The sequence below is a fragment of the Pseudovirgaria hyperparasitica genome (genome assembly GCF_010093815.1).
Source record: "Pseudovirgaria hyperparasitica strain CBS 121739 unplaced genomic scaffold EJ05scaffold_39, whole genome shotgun sequence".
NCBI lineage: Eukaryota > Fungi > Ascomycota > Dothideomycetes > Acrospermales > Acrospermaceae > Pseudovirgaria > Pseudovirgaria hyperparasitica.
This window is the reverse complement of record NW_022985587.1, coordinates 1-18,321: the sequence shown is the minus strand read 5'-3', so window position 1 is coordinate 18,321 and position 18,321 is coordinate 1. Positions and strand designations below refer to the sequence as shown.

Below are 18,321 nucleotides of genomic sequence, written 5' to 3'. Positions count from 1 at the left end.
GGTATATTTATATATAATTAGAAAACTTCCTAGAGTTCTAGTTCTAGATATTAGGGAAAAGGTAAGTTTTAAGAATAAGAGAAAAAGTGGTGTGTTACACGCGCGACGCGTGCCAAGAGTCGTGCTGAAAAAGTTACAGACGGATGTAACTATGGATATACGGATGGTTAGTCAGCGCGCCTTCGACTCAGTAGCAACCTGAGGCCGCATTACATGCCTGACATGCAACAAGGCTGAAACGGCTGGCAAGTTGTGAAAGGTTGCGAGCGTCAACGATTTGGCAATTTGGCGCAATTTGGTATCTCTAGTAGTAAAGATTACTAAAACCAGTCAGAAACTCTGGAGTAAACTATACAAATCAACACACGCACTCTCTATTAAGTATGAACTCTGTCGCAATGAATTACGCGATAATTAACAAGCAGCCGTCAATCGTGCTAGACGTAACCCTCCTACAAAGAAGGGTATTGGCAAATATGGTTCCTTCAACGTGAGAGACTCTAGGGTTACTATTACAAAGAAGATGCACAGAGGGCGGCTAGGGAGGCTCAAAAACAGGCCACAGAAGTGCCTACTGCTGAGGAATGTGACTAGAACACGAGTACTCAATTCCCAGATGACTGCGAAGAAGTTGACGAGTAATAAATATATGGTATTAGCTATATAGACGTCGCTATCTTCATTTTATAGATACATAGTACCGTTGAAGTGTATATGTACAGTTCAAGTCGGGAGCACTTCGGAGGTTACAACTCCGAAACTATTAGTAGCTAACATAAGTAGTTAGTACCTTTAAGCTTGTCAGGAAAGGATTTCTTGACTATCCTATTCGATTAGGGATTCACCGCTTGGACTCACCATGAAAGCATCACGCTTTACAAATGATTTACTCGCCAGCTGTCGTATTCTATTCCCATTTGGCAGTCGAATAGAAAGTCGAGTGGCATGGAAAGAATGCTCAAATTCCCATCATCATGTCCGCTAATAACGCCCTAACACCGCGTGTATTCCTTTCTTGCCATGGTCACTGCTTCTCCATTTTAGCACTTCCAGTCTATCTATAATAATAATAATAATAATATTGTATAACTAGGTAGAGTAGTACTCTACAGGCCTATGCCTCCTCTAGTCTAAGCCACTATGTAAGAAGAAACCCCATAGGGAAAAACTTCCTTATGTCTATAACTACATCTCGTTGAACCTCTGTTTCGTCTTGAGTATACAGCCATAGGGTACGCCTATTAGCCTACAGCCTGTGTTACCGTTGTTTTGCCCTCAGGCAGCACGTGCAGGTGCGGAGGTTATTAGTCAAGGGCTGCCCTCGACTAATAATCGGGGTTCTCCCGGGGTTCTTCCGGTATATGTCGGGTTGCTGCCGGCGTATGCCGGGTCTCTTCCGGCATATATTTCCGGGTCCACTGGTACTGGAGGAGTGGTAGATGTGTAAGCATCCATCGGGAGACGTCCTTGGGGTACTCATTAAGCCATCGTGCGATATCTGAAGTCTTCGTGACGTGGATGAGCCATTGCCGTTGTGTATGGAGGTTGGGGCATATAGCTAGATAGTGGCGTATTGTACCTCTCCGGCCGCACGCCTCACACCGGGTTGTCTCGGACTTCTTGTGCTACTTGGCTGGAGTCGGCTTCTATTGAGCACCTGTACCGTATTCGATTCCGGCCTGTGTGTAGGAGTGCGCGGCAATGTGTGCTGATTCGTGCGCGTCGCGCGGCGAAAGTGTGTTCTGCGTTTCCTATGCGTTCCTGTGCTTGTTGTTTGGTGAAGTATGCCACCCTCTGTGTCTGGCAGAAGTCATGTATGCTTGTGACGTCTGTCTCGCGTCGCAGCAGCACCGTGTTGGTAGCTTTGTATGCGCCTGATATGAGACGGAGTATGCGGTTCTGTATGGATTCGAGCTTCATTCGCCTGGTCTGTGTAAGGGCCGTGTACCAGCACTCGTGTCCGTACGTGAAGGCGGGTCGTGCCATAGATATATATAGCTGGCGTGCCTTATCCCGGGCGGTTCCCCACGTGGAGGCTGTAATCCGTCGTATGGCGGCTTCTGCCCGGAGGGCCCTGGAGACGGCGTATGCCACTTGTGGTCCCCATTTAAGCTTGCTATCTAGTATGACTCCGAGCGCGCGCATGCTTTGTGCTGGTGGTTCGTTGAATGCGTCGATTCGGGGGCGTCGTTCGCCTTCCCTAGTTGCCCATTTCCCTTGACGATTGATGAAGTGCATGAGCTGGTATTTCTCCGGGGCGAACTTTGCTCCGTGGCGTTTTGCCCACTGGAGGCACCTCTCGTGGTCCTGTTCTAGTCGTCTACACGTTCGGTTGGTATTATTATCGATGGCTAGGAGGTATGTGTCATCGGCGTATCCGACTGCCTCTGTGTGCTTCATTCCTTGAAGAAGGTCTGCCGTAAAGAAGAGGAATAGGATCGGAGAGATGGTGCTCCCTTGTGGGATGCCGCATGCCGTCTCTTTGTATTCGCTCTGGTACCCAGGGATATGTATCTGAGTTGTTCTTCCTGTGAGGAATGACTGTATGAAGCGTGTAATCCATTCTGGTATTCGTCTCATCCGGAGGTTATGAATAAGTCTTGTGTGGTTTACCTTGTCAAACGCTCCGGCCATATCGAGGGAGAGGAGCGATACTACCCGTCCCTGTTTCCATGCGGCCTGGACGACTTCGATAATGTGTTGGATAGCTGTTATTGGGGAGCTACCTACCTTTGCCTTCTGGTTCGGAGGGAGGAGATTGTGTTCCTGTGCCGCGGTGCTCATCTTCTTCGCTATCGTGGCCTCTAGTATCTTGCCTAGGCAGGAGAGAAGGGCGATTGGTCTCCATCCCTTTAGGGAGTTAGGGCTCTTTCCTGGTTTCGGGAGCATGATGGTATGGGCGACTCGGAAGCTCTGGGGGTGGTACCCCTGCGTGACGCATTCTTGGAATATACGAGTGATAAGCGGTAGGGTCGCTTTTATAGTGCTTTTTAGGCATCGATTTGGAATTCCATCTGGTCCGGGTGCTTTATCATTTGGGAGTGTCTTAATAATGTTAAGTATGTCCTCCTCCGTAACTTCTTCGGGGATGTCTACCGCGTGTGGGTATTCGGCGCCGTGAACGTCTGATAGGTCTGCTGGTTCCGGGAGAGGGAACATGGCCTCCCGTAGGGCCTCAGTTTTCTCAAGGCTCGTGGAGTATGTTCTCCCCTGATGTATTAGGGGAGGCATGAGTGGCGGGGGTGTCGGAGTGTCTGCGCCCTTGGCCCATTTCGCCATGCGCCATAGCCCTGTTGCGTGTCGTGTATACGCCACTGTTTACGCCTTTCGTTACGGAGGACTTTGTCGCGTTGTCGTATCGCTTCCTTCCATTCTTCCCACGACTCCTTATTATTAATAGATTATTCTAAATAGCTGCCAACGTAAGGAGGGACATTGCCAGGGCTGTCGTACACGCAAGTGCTCTCATCTTTAGTTCAATGCTGCCGTGAGAACTACTAAAAGATGACTTCTTCTTCTGATGATCAGTGAGCCAAGAAGATCATACAAATTCAACCCTTGTGCATTAACAAGCCGCTTGATGGAGAATGAGGAGATACTTATGTGGCTCGGCAAGCCGTGTTACTGAGCCTTTTACATTGATATGCAGATGACTTACTGCGCGCCCTGTCGCTCTCATCGCCTCAGGAACCAAAACAGCAGCTGGAAAGGCACGGTGGCCCTGCGCCCTTTCACACTGCCCCTACCGAACATTGTCTTGTCGGAACTTAGTATTCCAAGCCATCCGGATCTTGTACTACCTCAACGAAGGAAGGATCAATGAGAACGTTGAGGTCGATATTTCCGTTCAACTACATAGGATCTTCTTGCTGGATTCGCATTTGGGTCAGAATACACTATACAGGTATGGTTGGCGGATCTAAATGGCGCGAGTGGCGCGAGTCCTGGAGAAGGGCGCGCAAGAGGCCCACTCTGTATATCGACGTTAGAGGCTCATTAAGTTCTTGCCAGCGTCGCTCCCGGAGCAGCTCAGTCGAGTCTCGGTATTCTACGGTGTAAGCAATCAGTCGACCGAGTTCTAGGCGATGTATATGCTTTACAACCGTACTACCAAGTTTACTTGGACGTACATGGTACTTTTAGCTAACAGCGTAGATTGGTTTAACTGCCCTATAAGCGTAGGGAGACGATCGGTGCAAGAGAGCTTTCGCAAGGTTGTCTTACGGCGCTGTGGTAAGATCTACATATGTGACTCAGATGGTACTTCATGGCTGACGGTCGGACAGGAGTTCTACGTGCTAACAAGCAATGTGCGCACAGCAACACCACTATTCAGTACCGATTCGAATCACACCGTGACTCTACATGTCTCGGACTACGCTTAAATTCAAGCTCAAAGTGTAGTCACGATAGCGCTGTGGATATGCCGGTCACAGCGCAAGCCATGTAGCTCAATGCATGAGTCGCACGAGAAACGTCGATGCAAGTCTGTACGAAGACTAGGAAGAAGCTACGGCCTTAACTGCCAAAGGTTGATCATCACCGAGGCTTACCTACAGTTGAGGCGCAAGCAGTCGACTACAGCCAAGCGGAAGAGAAAACCATAGACGTCTTTCCCTCCATTTTTTGCGGTCAAAGATGAAGCTTAAGAGTACCAGCCAGCATGACCTCATCGAAAAGCACATCTACATGATATGATTGGACGTGCACCGCCCCCGGCTCGTATCTGTATAGCTCATGAATTTGTTTTTTCCGAAAAGACACAACCAACCGGGGGTCGCAAGACTCACCGATCACCGATGTGTCTATGGGTACACAGTATTCATCATTTTCTAGCAAGCAACTAGTCAGCTGGCGTGCGGCACTCGAGTAGCGATGACCAACCGGTTAAGGACTTATAACCAATTCTTAATGACAGGGGTAGTCTCATTAAACCTGGTAAGTGGCTTTGTACACAGCTAAAGGATCTTCGAGACAGGTTGGCATGTCAGAATGAGGATTATGTATTGCGATCACTCATCATCAGCAGCATCAGCAGCAACAGTATCAACACCAGTACCAGCAACAGCACCGGCGAGAACTAAACGACTTTGATGAGCATGTAGGCTTCCCTTAAGCAGGCGATAAGCCGGCGGGGACCGAAGAGAAAGGGGTCCGATGCATGTACCCCCATGCATGAGTCCAGTAATGATGAACAGTTATGGGGCGGCGATCAGGTAGCGCTGAGTGTGCGTCAGGACGAAGGGGAACCGATCGTTCAGAATGGCGGAACTGGACTTGCAAGGTATTCTGCCCCGGAGGAGCACAACCTGGCACTCGTACAGCAGTATAGCATATAAATACTCAGTGATCCATTCAAGAGTAGCGCCATAGAGTGCGAATATCTGGTTCTTGTGGGGTCCAGGTCGGTAACGGACGTAGACGGGAAATCCACCGTACTTGTCTGCAATATCGATGAGTGATGGTCACGAGCCTTATGTCAGAGGGAAAGCTGAAGCGGGCCACGTTTGCTTTCCTAGCGGGATCTCAAGCGCCAACGTGATCTTTGGTACAATCACATTGAAGCCTGATGTGAAGTACTCTGTCAGGACCTCTAACATAACCACTGCGTAGACGAATCCGACTTCCTTCCCTCTAGATGTGAATTCGGCAGGCCTCGAACGACCTGCACGCAGGAGCTGTTCCGCAGTTGCGCGAGGGCACTGCCGCCCCGGCACGCGCCCACATCCTGATAAATGATCTCCTATTCTGACTCGTCATAGCTTTCACAGTATGCATACAAGCCACTCAACACGCCGGGACACTCAAAAGAAACAAGGCTGGTCTGGCAAAGAGTGGCAACAGTACTCTGACGAAGACACTCCTTCCGGTTCCCTTAATTCTGATTCAATGTACCGCTCTTGGCAACAATATGTTGCCAAGAGCGGCTTTCGCCGTTATTACCTTTACATGCAAGACTTCGCGTGATGTGGGTATGCACCCGTACCATAACCCTAACACGAACATTTTCCTCGACCCAGCTCACACTTATTGACAAGACGACGAAGAAAAAACGTTCGCAGGAACGGGTCGAAGAAGACTACAACCACCTGTATATGGAGCTCATTACACGGACACCCCGAGAATGTAGGGTTGCTTTTGATGCTTTGAAGACTTTTACCGAGCAGCTGGTTCAGATCATATGGGAATTAAAGAGACAGAGACGAAGAGGGTAGCATCGCTTAGATACATTTCAAACGCAGTCACCGCTCCATGTAGAGATGGAATGATCAGACGCAATAGTTTGTGACTTTTGCCGTGAACCTTTCTTTCCCATCTTCCCCCTGTGAACGTCGCCATGTTGTTTGAACAGGACCATGGTCCACTACCCGTTGAAGTAGCGAAATTCCCTATTAGGCACTACCCGGACCACTGCAGGGTTCCTACGGGTGCTCCAGGCAACCGGACCCAAGCCAGACCAATCCGGGCGAATCATGGCGCTCTCCCTCTAAATCGTGTGCTGTGCGGCGGCTCGGGCCTAGCCAATGTGGGTATCAAGTGTGGCTTATGCCCTTGGCCCGGAGGGATGGGACCGGAAGCACGCGGGCTCTTCGTGAGACGCCCTTGGCGCGACCTACGCGCCTTGAGGACCAACCGGCTGCGTCCCGGAGGCAACGTCCTGCCAAGGCAAGCAATCGTCATCACGATGCACAGAATAAGTCACAGGCAACTGGGACCGTCAGAGAGACATTCGCGAACACACGCCGAATTCATAAGACGGAGGCAATGAAAAATTTTTCAGAAGCAGGAAACAGTCGCGTGGACAGGGCCTGATTGCCCGGCACACCGGTCGCGTAAACATGAGGAAGGCTTAAATCGCAACACACACCCACGCAGAGCATGACATACTGGACGAAGCCACCGGAAAGGACTTGTACATGGCGCACCCACGCCCCAGACACCTGCAAATCCCGACGCCAATCTGTAACGGACAACGGTGCCTGTACAACCACCATCTGAAAAGGAAAAACGGGACAAAGGAAACAGACATGTAAAGTTGATTACCGCTTCTTCTCCCTCCGCCCACGAACTCATCGGCCGTCCATCGCCACTTCGCCACCTCCATATGGTGCAGCTGCCTCAAAACCCACTCAACAGGTCATCATCACCGTTAGATTTGGCGGCTACCGAGCCATTGACATACGTCGAGCGCTTGGTGTCCCCTTCAACGGCGATCTTCCTCGTCCGTCCCAGCACTGACGCTCGTCGGTTGAGGTATTGGCTGTTCCTTAACCACCTCAACGGGTTGAATACCTGCCTTACGGCGGAGATCCGCGAGGATTTGTGCGTTGCTGCGGCCGTCTTTGGGGGCGTCATCGACAATGTCAAACACATATTTGCGGACGAGCTTGATGCTGGGCACCTGGATTGGCGTGTTATCATCATCCACCATTGGGAGGTCGTTGTATTTCTGTGTGCGCCGTAGTTCGGGCCAGTCGTCGACTCGAGGGTCATGGGAAGTCGTGGTCTTGAAGATCCAACTCTCGTGAAAGAGGAAACGGACAAAGGAAGTCTGCGAACCAAAGGTGGCGTCATTGATGTCCCATCGCGTGCCACTGAGGGAATTGTCGACTTGTCTGTAGCAGTTCTTTGCTTGTTCCCCAAGGAAATCGTCAAAGACGATGGCTTCAATGCAGAACGGGTGGCCCTGCTTTTCCAGCTCTTGAGCAATGGACTCCTCCGGCTCCTCAGCTTTCGATGAGTCAAGATTATCGTTGGTTGCTCTCTTGACAAATGGTCGCAAAAGTCTGGATTCTTTTGCTGCTTTTGCATCTTTTTCCTTTTGTGCTTGTCTTTGCTTTACGAGCTCTGCACCCGCATCTTGTAATTTCTGGATAACCTCAACCTCTTTGGGGGTCAATGGAGTAGCCAACAGGAAGGTGCACGTAATATCGTAGGAATCCTCCGGCTTATTCATCAGTCTCCTGTAGTTGCCGATCTCTCTTCGATAAGTGTGTACATTATTGTTGCGCAGCTTCGGTTGTTTCTCGGACTCCGCAATTGCAATCTTGTACAGCTGTTTGAATATGTCGAAATCGAGTTCTTCTAGCTCCCATCCGTACCAGTACTTGCTCATTTGTTGACGGGTGTATCTCAAGAGCTTGACCAGTTTCTGTTCTGCATCGTCGCCCTCCTCAAAATTTTTCTTGCCCTCGTCGTCAACAAATTCCTGCATCTTTTCGTTTTCCAGGTGGAGCTTCTGCACTTTTATGGCGTCTTTGGCGGCCCGGAAGGAGCTGCAGTTGAAGACTTCTAGAAGAGCGAGGAGAGTGCTGCGAGATTTGGCGTCAAGTTCGGGGCTGTCGACGTTGGGGTAGGTTGTGAAGAAAAATGTCATGTTGCATTTCCTCGCCTTCCCGATCTGCAGTGGCATCGCAGCGTAAAGAAGAATGGCCTTCTGGGTGAGTGGGTCAAGCATGTGTGCAGAGTCGATCCATATATGCTGATGTCGATGGATGTAGGCTTCCCATGCGCCGCTGTGACCATGAAACGTCAATCTATCGGCTTGGCGCCAGAGCGAGAGCATCCTTTGTACTGGAAGTGGAAGCGCATCCCACTCGGTGTTTGGCTGATTCGAAGTAGTGTTTGGCGTCGGGGTGTACGGCGGCGGGTCGTACGTGGAAATATCCCAAGTGGTAGCTCTTTGCACACCTGGCTCATGGCCATTTGTCGTCTTGGCTTTCGGATCGAATTCATCATAAGTATGCACCGGTTGTTGTTTCACCCCAATCTTCTCGATTCGGTCGCGTTGGGAGTCATCATTCTCTTGTTTGTTCTTGTCCGCTGTCCCATGCCCTCTGAAGCAGGAGAGTAGTTGGCCCATTTTGAAAGAATGGTAAGAGCCAGGAAGAAAGCCCGAGGAGAGTGGTGCGGGATGGGCTCGATGAAATGACAGAGCGATGGGTTCGTGAGAAGAGAGGGCAGCGTGGTCGGCGTCCACCGGGGGGAAAGAAGGGATTCTTAAATATTTTCAGAGAGATTGGTCCGAGTTTGTAGACATGGGGCGTCAGGCTTTCACGCTATGCCTAGCACCGTGGGCCCGCCTTTTCAATACTGGCTGCGCCTTGCAGCAACATAAACAACAGACAATGGTGGGTTTGATCCCCGTGCCGGCAGGCAGACAGCACCCTAATGCGGTTGATCTGGTTTCCTACTGAGACCCTGACCCGCCACGTGCGCCGTACCAGCCTCTTCCTTCCCCGAGTGAGGCCGACGCGTCCCTATTCTCGAGGCCGTCATGACTCACTCGCTTGGCAATCAGTTACCCCCAAGTCTCTAAATAAAGGTAGGCGCAAGTCGCGTACCCACAGCCACAGCCTGCTTCCTGGAATCGGCATTCTCGGGATTAAGCCTGGATGGTGGTACCTAGGTACCTGGTGCGGTGGTCGTTGGCCTGCTGGTTGCCTTGCGCTTGCCTGTTATGTTCGTCAGGGCAACGTCGGGAAAAGTGAGGCTAGTCAAGGAGGCTGGGTGCAGGACGTGACATGCTAGAAACAAAAAGGCGAAGCCTGGGGCCGTGTCAGCCTAGTTGCTCCCAAGGCAGAATTCGGAGAGATTAGCGTCCGACCCCAATATATCAGAAGTGATTGCCTCTTACCTTGTTTCTAGCACAGTTTCCGCGGGCTCCTGTCAAACGACCCGACGAAAGAACAACCTGTGCACAGCCCGTCCCCGACGTGTCCGCCTCACAAAATGACGCCGTCTCGCACGCTACAGGCGATGGCTTCATCGACTCTTAATCCGTTACGTCTGTGAATACCGAGGAATGCTCCGTATGATACGTACTATGTAAGTCACCGCTAGGGCCGCCAAGAATGGAACCGGAGGTTTGTGTGTGCAAGGTTTACCCGTCCCACGCACTTCGGAGTTGTAACCTCCTATGCACTTCAACGGTACTATATAGATAATATATACCTAGAGCTCTTTCTACTTTTACGGCTATTCTAAGTATTTAAGAGCTTTAAAAAGTAGATATAATAATTAATTAGATATACCTCTGGAGCAACCCTGAGCTGCACCAGAGCGGTGGTGCCATGGACGCCACCATGGCCATGAGGGCGAGGCTGCAGATGTGGGCGCTGATACTGCCAACGGGAGCAAGGACGCTGCGAAAGTGCCAGAGGCGGCGCAGGCCCCTTTGATAAACGTTGATAAGGACGAAGAGGACGAGGACGAAAGCCCGGCTGCTGCTGTGTCATCGAAGAAGAAAGAAATGAAGTGAGGCCAGTTATGGCTGCATTATACCCCTGTTTCCAAGTGCCATGTCTTAGGGCAGTCTGTTAGTAGCGACTCCGCCCAAATCAAACTGCGCGACGCGTGCACACAGAATGAGGATCTATATAGTTGAGTTGAGGTTTAGATTAGAGTACTCCTCTAAACTTCCCTATACTTCTTTATCCATAAAATGTCTGGCCAACCTCGTACGAACATCGATCACCTTTAAGCCGAGATTAAAGCTAAAAGGGTAGCACGTGTCCCAGTCAAAGAAATATGTAGCTGGTTATAGACTGAGTTCTCTATCCGCATAGCTATAAGAACCTTAGAAAAGAGGCTTAAGCAATGGGGAGTTCGAACTCAAATGGATGGTGGTTCAATTGTACGAGAGACTCTTGGCCGCCGAATTGAATAATTGATATTTGAGGGGGATCTATCTGATGCAGAGCTTGTGATGGTTCTAGAAAGAGAAGGTCGTACGATAACCTTCGAAGAGAAATGGGGCTATACCGTTGGATTCGTGGAATTGTATCGTACGATTAGACTAACTTTATATAGAGATACTTTTTAAGACTATAGAGGGAGCGGCTCCTGACTCCAAAGTTTATCCCTGATATGGTTACACTCTCTACTATCTATATACCGGTTCTTCGAAGAGAGATCGATCTATTCGTACGAATATGGAATAAGCACTATATTCGGAAGCAGGCTAATCGCCCTAATACGGTCTATGGGAAGCCATGGATAAACTACTTCCATCTAGGACCTAAGATCAAAAATGGCGTAGTATACTCTTATATGGTGCTAGTATATCTCCTTAGCTCTCTCACGTTGTATTGAGAAAACTTGTGGAGGGCTTCTCTAAGCTTGATTGCTCGTTCGATCGCGGATATGTGGCTATTCCATCGTGTCTTCACAGGTGTGATAACATCTAGTGGCTTAAAATGAGGGTCTATAAGAGTAAACGTAAGTAATAGAATAAGTACGGGTGACGTACCTGGCGTAGGTACCAAGAGGCCCAAATCTACGCCATTCATCAATCAATATATCCTCATCTTTAGAATCTAGTGCGTCTTTATAGGCGAGCTTATCCTTCCTAAATAGGATACTCTTTGCGACGGGGTTGATGATGTGATAGAAGCACCGAATACGAAGATTTGGGTGTCAATCGTCCACATCGCGGGCTCCTATCTGGAGTTCCTCACAGATATACTCTATAGCGGTATCGTTGTTTGACGCAAAATCGAGGACGAAGTAGCCGAGGTTCTTTAAATTGAGGTTATATTAATTAAGCGTAGAGAGAGTGAGTTCGGCGTAATTTGAGCCTGTATGGGCACCTATTATCTCAGGTATATCGAGGAGGAAGTCGTGAAATTCGCCTAATATAGTAATATTTGTCAGCATCTTATTCCTTGGCATCTACCCTTCATGGATAGACTCAACTCCATACTGGACTTTTTACTCACCTTCTGCGCCTATAAAATGGACACAGTAACCCATAAGTGCGAATCTCTGTTGACGTGTCGTCCAGCCATCAAAAGAGACATGTATCCTTGATAATGCTCTAGCCGTAGCCTTAGTAAGTACACTAATATTGGCTTGATGTGTACTAATAATATCGCGACGTAGTGTAACTCGTCCAACAAGCTGTTCTGCTGCGTGTGGATTCGCAGCTCGAATCATCTCGATGAAGAAAGAACTCTCTACCTCCCTCAAGGCGTGGTTACTACAAACAAAGCAAATCGTGGCGCAGAGAAGCGTCTTACAGTTCGTAGCGTAAAACCTTGTCGCAGGGCAGCCTCTCAGCATCGCTGAGATGCTTTGACTCTGTTAATGATGCGCATCCTTCTAGGGATATGGGTCTGCCAGCAAGCTCCTGTAGCAGTAGATCCTCGTTCTCGCCTGGAACGGAAGACGGCAAGTTAGTTTCATGCGTCCAGGGAGACCGCCAGTATCCAGCCGTATCTGTGGATGAAGAACCAGGTCCAACATTTGGGATGCCGACAATGTCTCACTGCTATGGCTCTAGAAGAGTGGACTGCTCCTACTTCATCTGTCTGAATCATGCAGGGCCAACAGACAGGTGCTTTCCGGTCTGTAACGAAATTATCCTTCGAGGCGGAGCTAGCTCTAGATCGAGCATGCTATCGTCAAGGCTATCGCTCAGAGGCGTCATGACAGGGTCTTCATACTCCTCAAGCACTGGGGATACATTTCTAGGAGGAATCCCTCGTGCCTGAGGATCGTGTGATTGTCCAGCGGCAGCGCACTGTGTAGTTGGTAATTTCTTGATAGCCATGATATTCCCGTTCTAGTGAAAGTGTAAGGCAGAGGCACATATGGTCTAAGCGGAAGCTCTCGAAACTCCCGTCGCTACATTAGAGACATTTATACAAAGGGAGCGACAGGGACCGTAGAAAAGTGGCAATAAGAACCCAGTCGAATAAGCAGGATCAAATCGACTTGTGACAAGGGGTGAGTGCTCAGAAGGGGTTGTGTATCAAGGATTCATGTGTGGCTTGCTGCGACCGGTCAGACAGACGCCCTCTTGATCGATCGTTCTCTGCATACATGCTCGTTCTGCTCAGCCGTATGTGTTCGGGCTCGGAAGCGGCACAGGTCTTCCGTGTATGGATCCACATCCATTTGTTGTTGTACAGTGTGCAAGCGACTGGTGGGTCAGGGTCCGAGAAGAGTTCTAATTGATCGGGATGTATCTTCACTGGTGGCTGGCCATGACAACCCTAGCAACTTTGCAGGCCACAATGCAGCTGCTTATAAAGGTCACACTCACGATTTATTGTGTCACTTTTTACGGAGTTATCATGAAAGAGACACGAAGTAGTGCGGGCATCACCCTCACCGGTCACAGGCACCTCAGACCCGGGTGGTGTGCCGACTCCGCACATAGCTCCATGAGTACCCCTGTCCCTTATCGTGATTCACAAGCAAGCATTGTAGAAGCCATGGCTGTAGAGGATGATGCTAAACGACTGGGAGCAGAGGTCGGCGAGTTTGATGTACGCGCCGGTATTACCTTTACATGCAAGACTTCGCGTGATGTGGGTATGCACCCGTACCATAACCCTAGCACGAACATTTTCCTCGACCCAGCTCACACTTATTGATGCGGAACCTTCTAAACTACGAACAGGATTTCAAAGTGGGCGTGAACAAGATGCACAGACACTCGACTAGGGGTAAATTCGACTACAATGGGCATTGGGCGAGTCCACTGTGATTCTCAGACGTACGTAGCCGTGACATGGGTATGCTCTCTAGTCTATGCATTTACAGTAGTGGGCTAGTCACAAACAGGGTAAAGCCGCTCTTAGCAACAGTGTGGTGCCAAGAGCGGCCTCACCCCGGCCCAGGGCACTCCTTGCCGGACCAGCACTTTAAGTGCATCTAACTGTTTCTTTCCCAATGCGATCATTCACCAGAACGTGTCTGCCGTAATGGGACTCGCCGCTTGCCTTCTCTCTCGGACACACATACTCAGTAGCCACAAGCATTGAGGGGAGCCAGTACCATCAATGATTCATCCTCATAACACATGGGGTTGAATTACAAGAGGGCACAATGATAGATAGGTGCATTATTGGCCAATGGTCTTCCTCCACCACCCCTGACAGGGTGACGCAGTATACGGGCGGCTGGTGTGCGACAAAGCGGCACGGGCAGCTTCATTCATGCATTGCTCTGGCGGGCTAATTACCGACCATGGTATACGAGATCAAAGCAAGTCCTCGGGTTCGCGGCTGCCTCCCGACCTTGTTTCCTTTGAGGGTCCCGGGTTGTCGAGTGGCTTGTATGCATACCGTGAAAACATGACGAGTCAGAATGGGAGATCATTTATCAGGGATGTGACACCACAGCCTCAGGAGCGAAATACAAGACGGCTTGCGTCACGACGAGCGAATCAAACCCAATCCTTCAGGATCACTTCAAGAACGCGACGTACTAATGAGTCAGACCAAGGCAAGAACAGGCAGTACTGCACCCACAAGTGTCTGCAAGGCCTTCTCAGGCGTGGGCCTCTGGATCACAAATGTCCCAATGTCAAGGCACATGGAAGGCACAGTCATCGGATCGACCGATCAGCTTTTCTTCGTCTTATGCACAAGCAGCTTTCGATGGATCTGGACCATGACGTGGATTGCCTGCGTATCCACGGGTCTCGCGGTGTCTTGTTCCGTGTCTGCCTCACTTCACATGGTTATACTGTTGCAGCCAAGGGCACACCGGCTGATTTCGTTTCCTGTCTCAGACATGAGGCTGCGGTCTAGGATTGCCTGAATTCAATTCAAGGGGAGTTTGTGCCGGTGCACCTCGGGAACATTGATCTCACGCACGCACCCGTACTACTATACTACGGCATCGCAGAGCTGACGCACATGATGTTCAGGAGCTTCGGTGGCGTAAAGGTCTCGAGGGAGATCCTCTCAAATCACTCAGCCGAGATCCATAAACAAGTCGAGCGGGCGGTCTCCTCCATCCATGATCTTGAAGTACTTCATCGTGACCTCATACCGCGAAATATTCTATGGAACGCGGCTGGACGACAGGCTGTTATCATAGACTTCGAGCGGGCACGTTTTCCCGCTCCTAGGCTGCCACTTGGAGAATTGTCTCCGAATCGAAAGAGGAAGAGATTACTTATCAAGAAAATGACATGCGCCAATAGCAGCAGCCCGGAGTTCGATCAAGAGAAGCGTAACGCTGTGAGGGCTCTAGGCGTAGCATGACATCTGCACTATATTTCTACATTCAATCGATCACAATGACCTCGCCGTGATGACACTTGGAAATCCTATCTGCGAAGACTCGGCAATATCGGTATGCATTGTATAATTCTCGAGAGACCACCATGAATATACTGGTCGAGACGTCCATTCTATACGTGCCTTGCCCTTTTGTTTGCTCCAGCAATACTGTCGGGAGTCTCGCTCCTGCATTTGCGACAGCGAACCTCTTTAGTAACCTCAGCATCACTCTCGCTCGGTTCCCTATCCGCCAACTTAGATACAACTTGATGGGACAGCATGTCAATCATTGATTCCAACTTCTCGACCTTTTCCAAGATCAGATCATGTTTACCAGACAGGACCAGTACAGCACCGGCCAGTCTCTCAATGGCGCCTAGGCTTATGAGTTAAGCTGGCTGTGCCATCGTAGTTGAACGCACCTATGAGAGTTTCGTTGTTAAAGAGAGCATCGTTATTTTCGGGGAACGCTCGTGTTAATGAAGCCGTCTGCGGCTTAGCTTCCTGGTCGGTGCCTGGTTCTTCATTTTGTGCCGCGCCTTCAAGACTCTTTTCGTCTTTTCGATTACACACACCTATTATATCCTAATAAAACGTCAGACTCCTGGACATCAAAGTCGTGGGTATGTTACTTGGTAGAGTGAATCATCCTCGATAGTTTCCTGGGAGCTGCTCATGTTTACGTTGAAGTTCGATTCCAGGCTAGATGTCAGAGAGAAAGGCTTTTCCACGCCAATGGCCATGGGTATCTTCGGAAGATGGCCCCTTGTTCTGAACTTCTACGCCGGTGCCAACCATGCCTAAATTACTGCCACGGCTTGTAGATCCTCCGAGACCGTCGATACCAGGCACTTCTGCGCCGTCCAACCTTCAATCTACCAATAGTAGGCATCCCCAATGCATGATACATCTAACTTATGCCACCGAATGGCGGAGCAATCTTAGTGCGGGTAACCTGGGCTCATCATCTACACTGTGGTCTCACAAAAACGGACAGCCCGGCCCTATACCTAAGTGTGTATCTTGCATGGGGCAGATCAGGGCAGATCAGGGCAGAATAGGTTTCCTAGAACCTAACAAGGACTCAAAATTCTTCACAATCAAAGTACAGACTGGGGCGCACTGGATTCACCTTGGCATTGCTGAGCTACACCAGAAGCTACCCATCAGCTTCAACTAGGAACACTTCGATAGTGTGTATTTAGTGTACTTGCGGATGGAGGAAGAATATACCCACGCTCAAGAGATCAACCTGGAAATGGAGGCTACATCCTGTCAGTCTTGCCGTCCTTAACGCCAGCAGCCGTGGATCAGACGAATCTGAGCGCGAGCACCTGGTCAAATAGGCATTGCAGGGCTTCGAGGATCTGTCGATGGCCTCTGATAATATTCATCCTCCGGTTTCGAAAAGCGAAAGGCCAACGCCTCAGGGCTACGTGAGTGGCTTAGCCTATGTCATGTGCGCATCGTGCGAGGGTATCTATGCGCCCAAGAGTACGAAGCTTCACAACCCCGAGTTCGTCGATCTTGCATTTAGATAGCACTGCTTCGTTAAAGATGCACCGTAGTATTCTATATTGTGGGTATCGGGGGCTTGCGAAAGAGGCAAGGTGAAGAGATAGGGTTAGTGCGCGGCTAGATTCTTGCTCGGTCACGTATTTGACTGGCTGATGACAAACGGCGCGCTCTTGAATTTGGTAGGGGCAGGAGTGCGGAATCTTTATACCTGTCGTTGTCAGTAGTGCGAAGTCAGGAGTGCGAGGTCAGGAGAGCGAGGTCAGGAGAGCAAGCACATTTCGTTGATGATTCCGAACGTCCTTAAGATGGAAGGTCTGTCAGCCTAAGGAGCTGCCAGTCTGGCTGATCGATTGTTGGATTCACGCACCCACTCAGCAACCTCTCCCGACCTGAGTGGTGACTGATCCGACATCTCTGACGCGGTTACAAAAATAGCAAAAAAGCATTTACCGTCTAAAATAGCGTTCGCATGCTTGGGGACACAAGGGCACTTCTAAGAGCTCGCGTGTTACACCTCGTTCGACAAATTCGTCGACCTTTGACAGCAGTAGAACGTGCGCTGAAAACGTCCAGAACATCGTGGGCGGAAGCGCATAGCTCGTTCACCGAAGTCCGAAAATGGTCCAGTGATTAAGATTTGGTCATAGCGTTGCTTGATGGTCAGCCCAAAACCACTAGGATACTGATGAAGTCGCTACACCCACTCAAATCTGATTCCCTTAGCACGAGACCTCACATTTCTAAGAATGAGAACGGTATTTGGGCTCGTAAATTCTTGTCGAACACATGCATTCGAGCAAAATTGAGGAATGATTGAGGCCAAAGGTTTCCATGCCCGTGAAAAGTCTTCAACAATATCTGGGAATTGAGATTCCCCTCGCCATGTAATTGCATGAAGTTTTCCCTCGTAGTCAATATAACAAGTGTAGGTTCCACGCGTGGCAGTAATCAACGGCGGTGAAATCGGATGAGCTGTGGCGAATGGCGTACAACTCGACGATGTAGTCGGCAGGTTTTGTTGCATGATGGGTTCGGCGCGAAAGACCATATGAAAGTGTATGAAGCAAGTCGAACTCTTATATGCAGAAACAGACGATGCACACAGATCGGCCCGCTTCCCCGGTCTGGAGTCTGTTATTAATACTAATGTGACAAGCAGGCTGAAGCTGTCACAGCGGCATTGCCCCAGGGCGATAGCCCAGGACGAAAACATTTCTATGCCTAGGAATCCAATCAGGTTCGCTCTTTATCTCACCAAAGGACACTCACACACGACGCCGTTATTGCTGGCCGGAGCCCTGGCATACCCCACAACCAAATCCTGATTTCTGACCACTACCTGCACACATCAAACACGGTTCCATTGCGGACTTTGAGAAAAAGTGTACTCGTTGGAAATCTGGCTTGAAGTCAAAGCCAATTAGCGAGCAAAAGTTAGTTTTCATAAGTAGGTGATGCCGGAAGAGACCAGGTGGAAGGTTAGTTAGTTAGTTAGTTAATTCCTACACGGTTTCAGCCGCGATTACTCCGCAGCTATGCCCGGCAGAGAGGACCTGTCAAACAGCCGACGCGTTCCGGATCATTTGATTGATCCGTCCCGCCCCACGTCGCCCTATCGCGAACGACAAGACCAGCTGTCCCAGCATCCTCCCGTTGCTTCTCCAACTACTATTTACATTGGCCTGTCACGCCTGTGTAACATAGCAGTTCTACTAATTGTACTGCTGATCTAGGCTCCTTAAGGCTCTCGCCTTGTGTTCCCAACCCGTATACCTAGAGTCTC

At 49.8% G+C, this 18,321-nt stretch overlaps 7 protein-coding genes across 7 annotated transcripts; 3 read left to right on the top strand and 4 right to left on the bottom strand.

Moving 5' to 3' along the window:
• Positions 1 to 3,783: 3,783 nt before the first annotated feature.
• EJ05DRAFT_270766 (uncharacterized protein) lies at positions 3,784 to 4,132 on the top strand. Its single transcript, XM_033740354.1, has one exon. The coding sequence runs from the start codon at positions 3,820 to 3,822 to the stop codon at positions 4,057 to 4,059; it is 240 nt and encodes a 79-aa protein (XP_033595078.1). The 5' UTR covers positions 3,784 to 3,819; the 3' UTR covers positions 4,060 to 4,132.
• A 2,678-nt stretch (positions 4,133 to 6,810) lies between these two features.
• On the bottom strand, positions 6,811 to 7,258 carry EJ05DRAFT_270634 (uncharacterized protein). The gene has a single exon (XM_033740352.1). It carries the CDS (start codon positions 7,103 to 7,105, stop codon positions 6,851 to 6,853), a length of 255 nt encoding a protein of 84 aa, XP_033595077.1. The 5' UTR covers positions 7,106 to 7,258; the 3' UTR covers positions 6,811 to 6,850.
• EJ05DRAFT_270675 (uncharacterized protein) lies at positions 6,987 to 9,017 on the bottom strand. Its single transcript, XM_033740353.1, has 2 exons — positions 8,216 to 9,017; positions 6,987 to 8,164 (listed from the first exon to the last, which is right to left on the bottom strand). The coding sequence occupies exons 1-2, from the start codon at positions 8,861 to 8,863 to the stop codon at positions 7,205 to 7,207; spliced, it is 1,608 nt and encodes a 535-aa protein (XP_033595076.1). The 5' UTR covers positions 8,864 to 9,017; the 3' UTR covers positions 6,987 to 7,204.
• Positions 9,018 to 9,460: 443 nt separating this feature from the next.
• EJ05DRAFT_490763 (uncharacterized protein) lies at positions 9,461 to 10,261 on the top strand (the record flags this gene model as incomplete). Its single annotated transcript, XM_033745915.1, has 3 exons — positions 9,461 to 9,487; positions 9,649 to 9,787; positions 10,062 to 10,261. 3 exons carry the CDS (start codon positions 9,461 to 9,463, stop codon positions 10,259 to 10,261), a joined length of 366 nt encoding a protein of 121 aa, XP_033595075.1.
• A 2,818-nt stretch (positions 10,262 to 13,079) lies between these two features.
• EJ05DRAFT_490761 (uncharacterized protein) lies at positions 13,080 to 15,002 on the top strand (the record flags this gene model as incomplete). The annotated part of the gene is made up of 5 exons (XM_033745914.1): positions 13,080 to 13,320; positions 13,453 to 13,504; positions 13,552 to 13,573; positions 13,890 to 14,472; positions 14,566 to 15,002. The coding sequence occupies 5 exons, from the start codon at positions 13,080 to 13,082 to the stop codon at positions 15,000 to 15,002; spliced, it is 1,335 nt and encodes a 444-aa protein (XP_033595074.1).
• EJ05DRAFT_270457 (uncharacterized protein) lies at positions 14,848 to 16,078 on the bottom strand. Its single transcript, XM_033740350.1, has 3 exons — positions 15,653 to 16,078; positions 15,443 to 15,605; positions 14,848 to 15,396 (listed from the first exon to the last, which is right to left on the bottom strand). The coding sequence occupies exons 1-3, from the start codon at positions 15,761 to 15,763 to the stop codon at positions 15,152 to 15,154; spliced, it is 519 nt and encodes a 172-aa protein (XP_033595073.1). The 5' UTR covers positions 15,764 to 16,078; the 3' UTR covers positions 14,848 to 15,151.
• Positions 16,079 to 17,017: 939 nt separating this feature from the next.
• On the bottom strand, positions 17,018 to 17,935 carry EJ05DRAFT_270469 (uncharacterized protein). The gene is made up of 2 exons (XM_033740351.1): positions 17,808 to 17,935; positions 17,018 to 17,759 (listed from the first exon to the last, which is right to left on the bottom strand). Exon 2 carries the CDS (start codon positions 17,749 to 17,751, stop codon positions 17,233 to 17,235), a length of 519 nt encoding a protein of 172 aa, XP_033595072.1. The 5' UTR covers positions 17,752 to 17,759; positions 17,808 to 17,935; the 3' UTR covers positions 17,018 to 17,232.
• Positions 17,936 to 18,321: the final 386 nt, after the last annotated feature.

Coding starts and splice junctions, on each gene's coding strand:
- EJ05DRAFT_270766 (XM_033740354.1), top strand. CDS start 3,820: ATGAGAACGTTGAGGTCGATATTTCCGTTCAACTACATAGGATCTTCT.
- EJ05DRAFT_270634 (XM_033740352.1), bottom strand. CDS start 7,105: ATGGAGGTGGCGAAGTGGCGATGGACGGCCGATGAGTTCGTGGGCGGA.
- EJ05DRAFT_270675 (XM_033740353.1), bottom strand. CDS start 8,863: ATGGGCCAACTACTCTCCTGCTTCAGAGGGCATGGGACAGCGGACAAG. Junction 8,165..8,215: donor TCCACCTGGAAAACGAAAAG/ATGCAGGAATTT, acceptor GAGGAGGGCGAC/GATGCAGAACAGAAACTGGT.
- EJ05DRAFT_270457 (XM_033740350.1), bottom strand. CDS start 15,763: ATGGCCATTGGCGTGGAAAAGCCTTTCTCTCTGACATCTAGCCTGGAA. Junction 15,606..15,652: donor AGGATGATTCACTCTACCAA/GTAACATACCCA, acceptor ACGTTTTATTAG/GATATAATAGGTGTGTGTAA. Junction 15,397..15,442: donor TAACAACGAAACTCTCATAG/GTGCGTTCAACT, acceptor TCATAAGCCTAG/GCGCCATTGAGAGACTGGCC.
- EJ05DRAFT_270469 (XM_033740351.1), bottom strand. CDS start 17,751: ATGTTTTCGTCCTGGGCTATCGCCCTGGGGCAATGCCGCTGTGACAGC.